General features: G+C 44.4%; 1 protein-coding gene across 2 annotated transcripts in view; it reads left to right on the top strand.

Moving 5' to 3' along the window:
- Window positions 1–1,960: 1,960 nt before the first annotated feature.
- Window positions 1,961–12,529, top strand: part of LOC104986982 (chromosome unknown open reading frame, human C11orf80) — an 87,499-nt gene continuing 76,930 nt past the window's right edge. For both annotated transcript variants that reach the window (XM_010837726.1, XM_010837725.1), the window contains exons 1-2: window positions 1,961–2,014; window positions 4,503–4,644. In XM_010837726.1, the coding sequence (XP_010836028.1) occupies window positions 1,985–2,014; window positions 4,503–4,644 (172 nt within the window). In that variant the 5' untranslated portion in view covers window positions 1,961–1,984. The remainder of the gene's footprint in view (window positions 2,015–4,502; window positions 4,645–12,529) is intronic.

Genomic DNA, 12,529 nt, shown 5'->3' with positions numbered 1-12,529 from the left:
CCTTCCTCACGTCTGCCTGTGTCTGGTCCCTGGCTACCTCTGTTAGGCATTCGTTAACTCTAGGATGATGCTCGATGTTCCAGTGCCTGTTCACCCCTGAAGTTCACTCCAAGGACAAGGGCTTGAAGACCAACTCATCTGAAGTACTTCTACACTGGCACTGGTTCTCCACCCTTCCTGAGAATCCCAGTGTCATTCTCAAGGTGGGGCATTTTCTGCTGAGCCAACACTTGCCATAGGGAATATTTTAAATAGCCATCTTGCCATAGGAAATATTTTAAATAGCCGTCTTCAGTATCTTGGTTTCTCACCCATCAAATAGTGAAGATAACAACGATCTCAAAGATAAACATTATGTAAAGAGCCAGTGCTATCTGACAACAGGCTGTCAGTCATTCAATCTTAGCTCCCTTCCCCTTGCAATCACCTTCCTAAAGGGGACACCTGAGAGAGAAGAGAGTGAGGGAGAGGAAGGCACCAATGATTTCCCAAATGTCAGCTCTCTTAGCAAATCCCAGATGGTATTATGATGAACTTTCCATAAATATAATAAAAGCCATTTTTCTCTACTAGGTCTACCTGTGAGCAACAGAGGTGGGGAGGGTGGTCCACAGCACTGAACAAAGAGGAAGAAGGCTATGACCCAGGTCTCAGTAGACATATACTCTGGAGCAGGACCAAAGCTGTGTATGGGACAGGCACTCTGCCAGCTCCCCTGCCTGTTCTGCCCAGTCCTGGCTTCTTGGAGCTGGGGTGGAAGAATTTTCCCTGAAGGAAAGCAGCCAACACCCTGCCCCACCCTCCTCCTTGGGCAACTCTGCCAGGCAGGACTCTCTCTCACTAGTTTTCTTTTGGATGTCTGAGGAACCAGCTGCCAAACTGACAGTTTGGGCTCAAGCCCCTCTTACCTGCCCCTCCCTGACCAGCCCTGAGCTCACCGGCCAGTCTGGAGGACTACCTTCTTTTCCATCAGCTGGGAATGCTCTCCCGAAGCTTCTCTTGTGAGCTAGAGACTAAGAAACCCTGGTCCTGTCATTGGCATATTTAATACACAAACGTGGGGGGGCTTGTTCCTTTCCAGATCCTGACTATCGCTTGCTGGCACCCCGGGATTAAGCTGGGGACCTGCTCGGGACAGGTTGCCAGACAAAATACAAGTCTTGAATTTCAAAAGTCCAGTTTTGAATTTCAGACTGTAGCCTGCCAGCCTCCTCCCTCCATGGGATTCTCCAGGCAAGAGTACTGGAGTGGGTTGCCATTTCCTTCTCCAGGGGATCTTCCCGACCCAGGGATCGAACCCAGGTCTCCCACATTCCAGGCAGACGCTTTAATCTCTGAGCCACCAGGGAAGCCCTTTTTAGTACATATATGTCCCAAATGTTGCATAGGATACAGGTATGATTAAAATATGTTTAAAACCTGAAATTAACATGTAACTCCTTTTTATTTGCTAAAGTCTGGGAACCAGAGGCTGGCTTGGGGCACCTGGAGCAGCCCCACCAGAAGGTGAGACTGTTCGGAGGTCAGGCACCGGCTTGGGTATCCCGCATCCGGCACTTCAGCCCCTCTCCAGGCGGAGGCAAAGGGCTGAGGGCTGCACCTCGCGGCGGGACCGTGGGAAAGTTCTTTCGGGAGGAAGGAGGAGTCGTGGCCTGGCCTCATTCCTGCTCGCCCACAGCCTCGGCTGCCACCCGCGGGCTCTCCCCATCGCCGCCGCGCGCCCAGCCATCCGCCCACGGGCCGCCGCCGCCACTGCGCGGCCCTCCCCGCCACGTCAGGCAGGTCCCGGCTGCGCTCTGTGTCTGGGAAGGGAGGCCGAGTGCGCAGGCGCGGTGGGCCGGTGGGCGGGGCGCGCGCGCGGCGGGGGCGGGGGAAGGGGAAGGGACGGCGTTGGGCGGCCCGACGAGGGCGTGGGCGTGGGCGCAGGCGGAGGTCGTAGCCCAGGTGGCGCCCGCACTGGCGTGGTTGCTGCTCCGGGTGCGGAATGGAGGGGCCGGCCGTGGCAGTTTGCGAGGTGATGCCGGGAAGGGAGAGAAAGCAAAGGAGGACACTCTGAGGAGACGGGTCTTGTGAGGAGGCCGAGAAGTTTGGGCAGAGGGGTCTGGCGTTGCCTGAGGGAGAAGGAAGGTTCGGGAATGGTAGGATTCGGTTCAAGTCAGCCTGTCCCTCGCGGGGTTGTGAGGTACAGATGAGACGCGAGGCGTGGGAGCGCCCGGGCAGTCAAACCTGGGGGCGCTCAGAAGTATTTAGTGTGTGTGGGGAGGGGCATGGGTGTCCGCTGAGCGCGGGTGTCGCCCCCATCTGACGCCTAAGGAAGCTGCTAAGGAAGCTCAAAGGTTTGCCACACCTCAGAGGACGCTAGGGTTCGAGCTCGGATGGCAGCCTGTGCCGGGAGAGCGCACGGACAGCAGGGATGGGCGCGCTGGGCGAGGGGAGTCGAGGCCAACTTGTGCTAAAGTGGGGGCGAGGGAAAGCCGGGTCAGGCCCGCGGGTCACCAGAGGTGTGAAGGGGATTCCTGGGTCAGGGCCCAGAGCAGCGGGGTGATGAGAACCTGCGGTTCGGACGCCTCAGTAACCCAGTTCAGGCCACCGTGGACCCGAGATGCTCTGGAGGGCGGGACTGAACACCTCGCACAGAGTGGCCGCTTTCGTTCATTCGTGACAGAGTTTTCACAGCCTTACCTGATTGAATTCTTAACTACTGACCTCGTAGTTAACTGTAAACCGTAGACGGATTAATTACTAGGCATTCAGTTCGGTCGCTCAGTCGTGTCCGACTCTGCGACCCATGGACTGCAGCACGCCAGGCCTCCCTGTCCACCGCCAAGTCACGGAGCTTGCTGAAACTCACGTCCATCGAGTCGGTGATGCTATCCAACCATCTCATCCTCTGTCGTCCCCTTCTCCTCCTGCCTTCGCTCTTTCCCAGCATCACGGTCTTATTCCAATGAGTCAGTTCTTCATAAAAGCAGAACTCATAAGCTCTGGGTTCTATCCTAGATTCTGTTGTCTGTAAAATCTAAACCTCCAACTTTCTTTGACAAAGAATCCAGGAAGATTGGGAAAACCACTGCTAGCTAGTACTTAATTACTTGTTTGTTGTTTAATCACTGAGTCATGTCGGACTCTCTTGCGACCCTATGGACTGTGGCCGGCCAGGCTCCTCTGTCTATGGAATTTCCCAGGCAAGAATACTGAAGTGGGTTGCCATGTCTTCCTTCAGGGGATCTTCCTGACCCATGGGTGGAACCCAGGTCTCCTGCATTGGCAGGCAGATTCTTTACCACAGAGACAGATCAAATAGAACCATAGGCTACAAGAAATTGACCTGAAGTCACCTCGAGTTTTCCCAATTTTCCTGCCTTTGTTGTCAAAGAAAGTTGGAGGTTTAGATTTTACAGATGACAGAACCTAGGATAGAACCCAGAGCTTCTGACTCACAGGCTTTTTCCCTACTGCTTTTCCCTACTGCTCTCTCATTATGGATAAAGAAACTGCGGAAAAATCTGAACAGAGGGAGCACAGTAAGTCAGAGGATATGTGAAGGAAAGTGTTAGACTGTAGAAAAGCCTGAAACCCATCCTTACAAACTGGTACAAATTAGGATCTTAGTTCCCATGTTCTCATGCTGAGTTCTTTCTGCCTTTAAAAAAAGGGGGGTTAATAATTTTTGCTGCAGGTACCTCAGTGTGGAAGTGAGAGTCTACTTTCATAATAATCATGGAAATTAAATACAATATATTTTATTTTAAAATTATCAAGATTGAATGTTTTACCAAGATACCTTGGAGACCTGTTCAACTTAGAATATTGTGTGCAGATGACTTTATTAGAAATAATAGCTAATATTTATTAAGCATTTACTATCTGCCAGGCACCGTGTTAAACATTTTGAACGTATTGTTTTGCTTACGTTCGGCAGCCATCGTATGTGGTAGATTTGCCCTCACTTTTATAAGTGAGGAAGCAGTGCTACAGAGAAGTTAAGCAACTTGCACAGGGTCACGTGCTAGTATTTGACTCATCAGGGTTTCAAACCCAGGTATCTGCTTTCAAAGTCAGTGCTCTTAACTAGTATTCTAACCCTGGGAAATGTTGATACAATGAAAAGTAAAGATTCACAAGCAGATGCCATTATTATTCATAATCTTCATGTTGACTTTTGTTTGGAAAGAAAAAAAGAAACAGGAAAAACAAACTCCCACTTAATTTTTCCAACTTATTATTTCCAGATGAATTTATCCTTTGAATAAAGCAATTTGTTGTCTTCATTTCCTGTTTTGGACATTGTTTTGAATTTCACTGTCTCCTTTTTATGTCACTCACCTAGCTATGTCTTCTGTTTAGACACAATGCTTTGTTCTTAACAAATGTAAATCTGACATTTTGCAAGCAAGAATATTATTTTTTGGAAATGAGAATTATTAACTGTATCATACAAATTTATTGTTACCATGATTTTTAAAGACGATTGTGGTTTCTTTGAATTGTGCCCTTTCCAGATTTTGAAATATTTAATAATTTACCAGAGGTGTGAAACAGCAGGAGTATCAAAGGGAGCATTGCTAGAAGGACAGCTAGTGATTTCCATAGAAGCATTAAATTCTAAGCACCAAGCAAATACTCTTCACTGTGTAACAACTAGTAAGTGGAGGAAGAAAAAATATTAATTTCAATCTGTTTTGTCATGTTTTATGTTATATTTTATTGAAAAGTTTCAATTAGTGTTTTATCATCTTCAGAATTATTCCATAATTAAACTTAAATTGTTCCATAATTAAACTTAAATTGTTCCATAATTAAACTTAAATGATTATGAAATAAGTATCTGGTAATAGATTTACAAATCTGTCATACAGGAAAGGTGAGTAGAATGACTTATCAGAAGATTATTTATTTTACTGGTTTAAATTCCGATTACTCAGAAACCATCTAACTTTTGCTCTTGGTTTTAACTTCCTTTTTCACAGCTAAATTACATTACATTGAATTTTATCTCTTTTATACCCAGCCTTTGATAGTTGGAAAAGAACCAAAAAATGAAAAGAAATGAAATGATGAATGGTGCATACTTTGATGATTAATTTGAAAATATATGTTTCTTCCATTTGGCTCTTATTATTTTGTCATTTAATTTGCAGTTAATTTGAAAATATATGTTTCTTCCATTTGGCTCTTATTATTTTGTCATTTTTTGCCTGTATTCTTGGAAAGCTGATGCATTGAGTGGCCCTGATAACTAATTTTCTTGAATTTGTGAAGTGAAAACTTTTTTGTCTTGCTTTTTTGGTGTGTGTGTATAAGTTTATTGAAGGATATTTTGGAGTGAAGTTGTCCTGTTAGCCTTAGAGGAGTCACCCTGAGTCCCAGTTGAGACTGGATAGTAGGTTAGGCTCTATAAGACATTTCACACTTGAACTGAATGACCTGTCTTCTCTTTGTGTACCTAGCAGTAAACATCTTCAAGAGGGTGTGATAGTTTGGTTTGCTGTTAACTCTGTGTGAACTCCCTTCTGACTGGACAGAGTTTCCACCATTCCTGAGAGAGGTAGTTAGCTACACGGCGAGAGTGATGCTTTTCTGCATATGGTTGTATTAGCTTGTGCACTGAACATGATCCAATAAACTGCGGTCAGAGTGGCAGGGTGATTTCACTCCAAGCAAAGGACTTGAGCCACACAGCTTTTGGCAAGAAACTGAATTACATAGACATTTTGAGCCTAATGGACCGCTTCAGTCCATCTAGTATAAGGAGCATTTCTCTTCTGTTTATTCTCTCTGATCTTTATATTTTTATTCTTTTTGGCAGGAAGAAAGGTGATATGTGCTTGTCATGAAACATTATAACATTTTAGAAACATATTCTATGGATGGGGGCTTCCCTCATAGCTCAGTTGGTAGAGAATCCACCTGCAATGCAGGAGACTCCAGTTCGATTCCTGGGTTGGGAAGATCCACTGGAGAAGGGATAGGCTACCCACGCCAGTACTCTTGGGCTCTCCTTGTGGTTCAGCTGGTAAAGAATCTGCCCGAAGTACGGGAGACCTGGGTTTGATCCCTGGGTTGGGAAGATTCCCTGGAGAACGGAAAGGCTACTCACTCCAGTAGTCTGGCCTGGAGAATTCCATGGACTATATAGTCCATGGGATCGCAAAGAGTCAGACATGACTGAATGACTTTGACTTCACTTTGTATTATGGAAAGTGAGACTCTTCAGTAATCTTACCGCATGAGATAATGATTAACATGCAGTATATATTCTTCTAGATTTTTCTATGCATATGTTCAGAGTTTCTCACCAAGCAGATAAAAAGCAGATTGCCAGCATTCTGGAATTTGAGAGATCGGGGGTGGGAGGTTGTATCTTAGCATTCAGTGTTTATGTTCACTCAGTCCATTTGTTTTTAATGTACAACTTAAGTTCCCAGCCCGTGCTTCTATCTTTTCACAGAATGACTTCTCCCCAACCCCTTACCAAATTTAGAAGGGACCAGTCCTTAGAAGGCTGAGTGGAGAAGGGAATTTAAAGATTTGCCTACTTCTTAAATTCATTTTTTCACCTGACTCCTTATTTTGGATCCCACCTCTACTTCCAGAGTTTCCTGATACTGCCAGTTTTTAGTTTGGGGGGATTTTTTTGTATATTTGGTATTGTTTCTTTACCTTTGCCTTTTTTGGCTTATAAGTCAGTTTTTTGGTTCTTAAGACCTAAATCCTTTCCCACTAGTTCTCTGGCTTTTCTGTTTCTATTTGGTTGGTGCAAATCTAATTGCAGTTTTGGACCATGAATTTTAAATCCTTACAACTAGGCTCAAACACATCTTTATTAATAGAAATCGGAACCATTACAATCAACAGATTTCTGCCAAATGAGAAATAAGTTTGTTTATTCCTATAGTGTAAAAATCTGTGCTTCAGGCTTCGATGAACTCTTGGAAAGCATTTTCTTCCTCCTGCTGGTTGTGGAGGTGTTTTCCCTGCAAAAACTTGTCAAGATGCTTGAAGAAGTGGTAGTTGATTGGCAAGAGGTCAGGTGAACATGGCAGCCCACTCCAGTACTCTTGCCTGGAGAATCCCATGGACAGAGGAGCCTGGTGGGCTGCAGTCCATGGGGTTTCGAAGAGTCGGACGTGACTGAGCGACTTCACTTTCACTTTTCACTTTCATGCACTGGAGAAGAAAATGGCAACCCACTCCAGTGTTCTTGCCTGGAGAATCCCAGGGATGGCAGGGCCTGGTGGGCTGCCGTCTATGGGGTCGCACAGAGTTGGACACGACTGGAGCGACTTAGCAGCATCAGGTGAATATGGTGGATGAGGCAAAATGTGGTGGTCCAGTCATTCACCTTTTGAAGTATTTGTTGTGAGACGTGCAGTCAGGCGTTGTCGTGGAGAATTGGGCCCTTTTTGGTGACCAACGTGGGCTGCAGGTGTTGCAGTTTTCTGTGCATCTCATCGATTTGCTGAGCGTACTTCTCAGATGTAATGGTTTTTGCTGGGGTTCAGAAGGGTTTGTCCCAACCCAGGGATCAAACCAATGTCTCTTAACATCTCCTTCATTGACAGGCGGATTCTTTACCACTAGCACCACCTGGGAAGCCCCAGGAAAGCTGCAGTGGATCAGATCGGCAGCAGACCACCAGTGACCGAGACCTTTTTTTGTTGCAAGTTTAGCTTTGGGAAGTGCTTTGGAGCTTCTCAGTTCAGACACTGAGCTGGTTGTCATATAAAATCCAGTTTTCATTGCACATCACAATCTGATCGAGAAATGATTCATTGTTGCATAGAATAAGAGAAGACGACCCTTCAAAATGACAATTTTTTTGATTTTTGGTCAGCTCATGAAGCACCCACTTATCAAGCTTCTTCTTTGTTCCAATTTGCTTCAGATGCCAAGCAATCATAGAAAGGATGACATTGAGTTCTTTGGCAACTTCTGTAGTTGTAAGAGGATCAGCTTTGATGATGACTCTCAATTGGTTGTTGTCAACTTCTGATGGCCGGCTACTGTAGTCCTTTTCTTCAAGGCTCTTGTCTCCTTTGCAAAACTTCTTGAACCACCACTGCACAGTCCGTTCGTTTGCAGTTCCTGGGCCACATGCATTGTTGATGTCGTGAGTTGTCTTCATTGCTTTACGATCCATTTTGAACTCAAGAAAATCGCTTGAATTTGCTTTTTGTCTAACATCATTTCCATAGTCTCAAATAAATATAAAATAAACAGCAAGTAATGTCATTAGGAAAAAACCAAACCAAGAAATGAGCATTAAAACAATGTATAACATAACTTCATTTATTTAAAAATGTATCCCAATATCAGATGGTAAAGAATCTGCCTGCAGTGCAGAAGACTCAGGTTGATTCCTGGGTCCAGAAGATTCCCTGGAGAAGGGAATGGCTACCAATCCAGTATTCTTGCCTGGAAAATTCTATGGACAGAGAAGCCTGGTGGGCTACATCTGTGGGGTCGCAAAGGATTGTTGGATATGACTGAGCGACTAACATTTTCACTTTTTTTTCTTTTCCAGTATCAAATGGCAACAGTGCAAACCTGCAGTAGCTTTTGCACCAACCTAATACAATTTTATTAAAGTCATCTCTCTTATTCTGTATCTTTGTGGGTTTACTACTTCTAAAAATATTCCTTTTCTATTGTTTTATTGAGATTTCAGGAGGGAGTGAAAGATATGTATGTTCAATCTGCCATCTTTATCTGAAAGTGAGTGATGTCATTGGCCTGAAATCTCCGATGATGAAGAATGACATATTCATTACCTAGTGTTGCTGTAACAAAGTACCACAAACTGGGTGGTTTAAAGTAAATTTATTCTCTTATAGTTATGAAGGCCAGAAGTCCACAGTCAAGACATCAGTAGGGTTGGTTCCTTCTGGAGGCTCTGAGGGAGAAATCGATTCCTTAGTTTCCTCCTACCTTCTTGTAGTTGCCAACAAGGCCTTGGTGTTCCTTGACTTGCAGATATATTGCTCCAGCCTCCATCTCTGTCTTCATATAATGTTCTCCCTTGTGTATATCTGTGTCTTTACATGGCCTTCTTATAAGGACACCAGTTGGATTTAGAGCCACCTTAATCCAGTATGACTTCATCTTAACTTGATAACGTCTATGAAGGTCCTCATCCCACTCCAGTACTCTTGCCTGGAAAATCCTATGGACAGAGGAGCCTGGTAGGCTGTAGTCCATGGGGTCACTAAGAGTCTGACACGACTGAGCGACTTCACTTTCACTTTTCACTTTCATGCACTGGAGAAGGAAATGGAAACCCACTCCAGTGTTCTTGCCTGGAGAATCCCAGGGACAGGGGAGCCTGGTGGGTTGCCGTCTATGGGGTCGCACAGAGTCGGACACAACTGAAGTGACTTAGCAGCAGCATGAAGACCCTATGTCCAAATAAGGTCATATTCACAAGTGTTGGGTCTTAGGTCTTCACAGTCTCTTTCAGAGGTACATAATGCAACTCACAACAAATCAGAAAATTTTATTGCTGGAATGATCCATCTGTGAGAGGCTGAGAAATGACTATATATAATTTTTCCTATCATTGTTGAAGGCTTTAACAATTCCAGTGTTTTCCAAAATGTGTGTTACAGGATGTTTATATGAATTTTGAGAAAGGAGTTACGCAGTCATCTAAACTTGGGGGTTTCTGGTTAAAATCAAATGAATTTTGTCATTTTAGATCTCCGAACTTTTAATATGCCAGCATGGACTGTGAATCTTTAAAAATGGGCTGTAGTACATAGCATTTCCCAAACATATGTAACCTTGTAGTTTTTTTTTTTTTAATTATCTTTTTTGTTTGTTTTTATAACCTGACTTTTAAAAAAAGTTTTCTTTATTTAATTTTTTGATGCTCTGGGTCTTCATTGCTGCGTGGGCTTTTCTCTAGTTGCAGAAAGCGGAGGTTACTCTCCAGTTGCAGTACACAGGCTTCTCATTGCATTGGCTTCTTTTGTTGTGGAGCATGGGCTCCAGGGTGTGCAGGCGTCAGTAATGAGCTCAGTAGTTGCAGCTGCCAGGCTCTAGAGCACAGGCTCAATAGGTGTGGAGCATAGGCTTAGTTGCTCCGAGCCAGGTGGGATTTTCCCAGATCAGGGATTGAACCTGTGTGTTCTGCATTGGCAGGGGGATTCTTTACCACTGAACCACCAGGGAAGCCCTTAAGTCATCTTCTGTTCTGTAAAGAGAATTTGGGCAATGTTGTTACTTAAAAATACCTGTTCTGTCATCTTTGCATTTGAAGGATAGCACTTTATTACTTTAGTACAGAAAGATTGGAAGCATAGCTGAAAATCTGTGAAGCAGGCAGGATGATTGTTTTCCCTGCACGTGTTCACCCCAGGTGATCTATTTCCAACAATTTGTTGATAGGATACTTGTTAAAACTAAGAAAGGATGTTAGAGGAAACAGTGTGAGATGTGCAGTTGAGAAGCATCATGGACACACTGTGGGACACACAGGTTGTGGTTTGTTTCTTGTAAACATTCTAGCTCCTCATTGATCTCCATTGTCAGCCTGCCAGCAGCGTCCCAATCCCTGTCCCAGTGGCAAGTCACCTACTCCTTTAGGTCAGAACTAGTGTATGCCTGTGAAGAACACTAAGTTTAAAAATGCTTTTTGTTAAATTAAAAAACTGTTAAATTTTTGTTGAAGGAATTTTTCATTTAACTAAATTGAAATAGCCTCATGTATTAATGGCTAGTAGCTACTGTATTGGGCTTCCCAGGTGGCGCTAGTGATAAAAAACTAGCAGGAGGCTTAAGCCGCTGGATTTGATCCCTGGGTTGAGAAGATCCTTTGGAGGAGGGCACAGCAACCCACTCCAGTCTTCTCGCCTGGAGAATCCCATGGACAGAGGAGCCTGGTGGGCTGCAGTCCATACGGTTGCAAAGAGTTGGACATGACTGAGTGACTTAGCATGCCCGCACGCACAGCTACTGTATTGGACAGCACACATTTGGAGAATGATATTGCCTCTTACTCTAGATCTAGATTCTCAACCTTTTTTCCCTGCCAGAAGAATACATATTTCTTGAGGTATAGACACGTTTCCATTGGTTCTTACGGCAGTGATTCTTAGATTCTTAACTATGGGGTCACATCACTCTGGGGGAAGGCACGTTCTATTTGGGGAAAAAAGCATCCAGGTGGTTGAGATCTTCCCCACCCTCTTAGGGGCCTGTTTCCTCACTTACCCTCTTTCCCTGAAGAATTATTGTTCTAGGTGTTCTAATGTTCTGATTTAGAACTCTGCGTACAGAAGATTCTTACCTGATAGTCTGGTAAGGAATAAATTTACTAAAGACTGAATTGGTTAAAAGAAAGACCAAAAATGTTAATTGAATCTTATACTGGAATATGACTTATTGGCATGAGATACTCTGGTTATTAGCCACAGTTTGCAGTCTTCCTGTGATTTTTTTTCTATCAGGAATAGTAATATCCAAGAGGCAGCCCTGGTATTTAATATGGGTAAAGGAGTTGCTGTTTGGTTCTCCTCTCGATGAAGTTATTCTGCCCCTGAACAGTTGGAGCCTCCAGTACTTCTTTGGTGCTTTTTGTTAGTTGTTGTTCAGTCACTAAGTCGTGGCCAACTCTTTTTGACCCCATGGACTGCAGCAAGCCAGGCTTCCCTGTCCTTCACTATCTCCCAATGTTTGCTCAGATTCATATCTATTGAGTCGGTGATGCCATCTAACCATCTTATCCTCTGCTGCCTCCTTCTCATTTTGCCTTCAATCTTTCCCAGCATCAGGGTATTTTCCAATGAGTCAGCTCTTCGCCTCAGCTGACCAGAGTATTGGAGCTTCAGCTTCAGCCCTTCCAATGAACATTCAGGATTGATTTCCTTTCGGATTGACTGGTTTGATTTCCTTGCAATCCTAAGGGACCCTCAAGAGTCTTTTCCAGCACCACAATTTGAAAGCATCAGTTCTTCAGCATTCAGTCTTCTTTTGGTCCAACTCTCAACATCCATACTTGACCTACTGGAAAAACTATAGCTTTGACTATATGGACCTTTGTCAACAAAGTGATATCTTTGCTTTTTAATACACTATCTAGGTTTGTTACAGTTTTTCTTGCAAGGAGCAAGCGTCTTTTAATTTCACAGCTGCAGTCATTGTCTGCAATGACTTTGGAGCCCAAGAAAATCTGTCACGGTTTCCACTTTTCCCCCTTCTGTTTGCCATGAAATGGTGGGACCTGTAGGGAAAGAGCAAATTAGCCAAGAAAGCGATGAATTAGCCAAGAGAGCGATGGTCAAGCTCTCTCGCCCCATGGACTCTCATGCTCTCACCCCACGTTCTGTAAATACCTGGTTATGTAACAGCTGAGATCACTTGTAAGAGCTCTGTGCATGCACGTCACAATGTACCGGCTTGGCCACACAGGCCACTTTTGTTCTGTAAACATACATAAGCTCCACCTGAAACACCATTGTGTCCGCATTATGGCTGTGTTGTGGCTGAGTTATGGTGTGTCCACTGGGTCAACCCTAAGCGACCACCG

This window comes from Bison bison, unplaced genomic scaffold (assembly GCF_000754665.1).
Source record: "Bison bison bison isolate TAMUID 2011002044 unplaced genomic scaffold, Bison_UMD1.0 scf7180017864080, whole genome shotgun sequence".
Taxonomy (NCBI): domain Eukaryota; kingdom Metazoa; phylum Chordata; class Mammalia; order Artiodactyla; family Bovidae; genus Bison; species Bison bison.
Note: the sequence above shows the minus strand (reverse complement) of the source record. Positions and strands in the feature narration are given on the sequence as shown.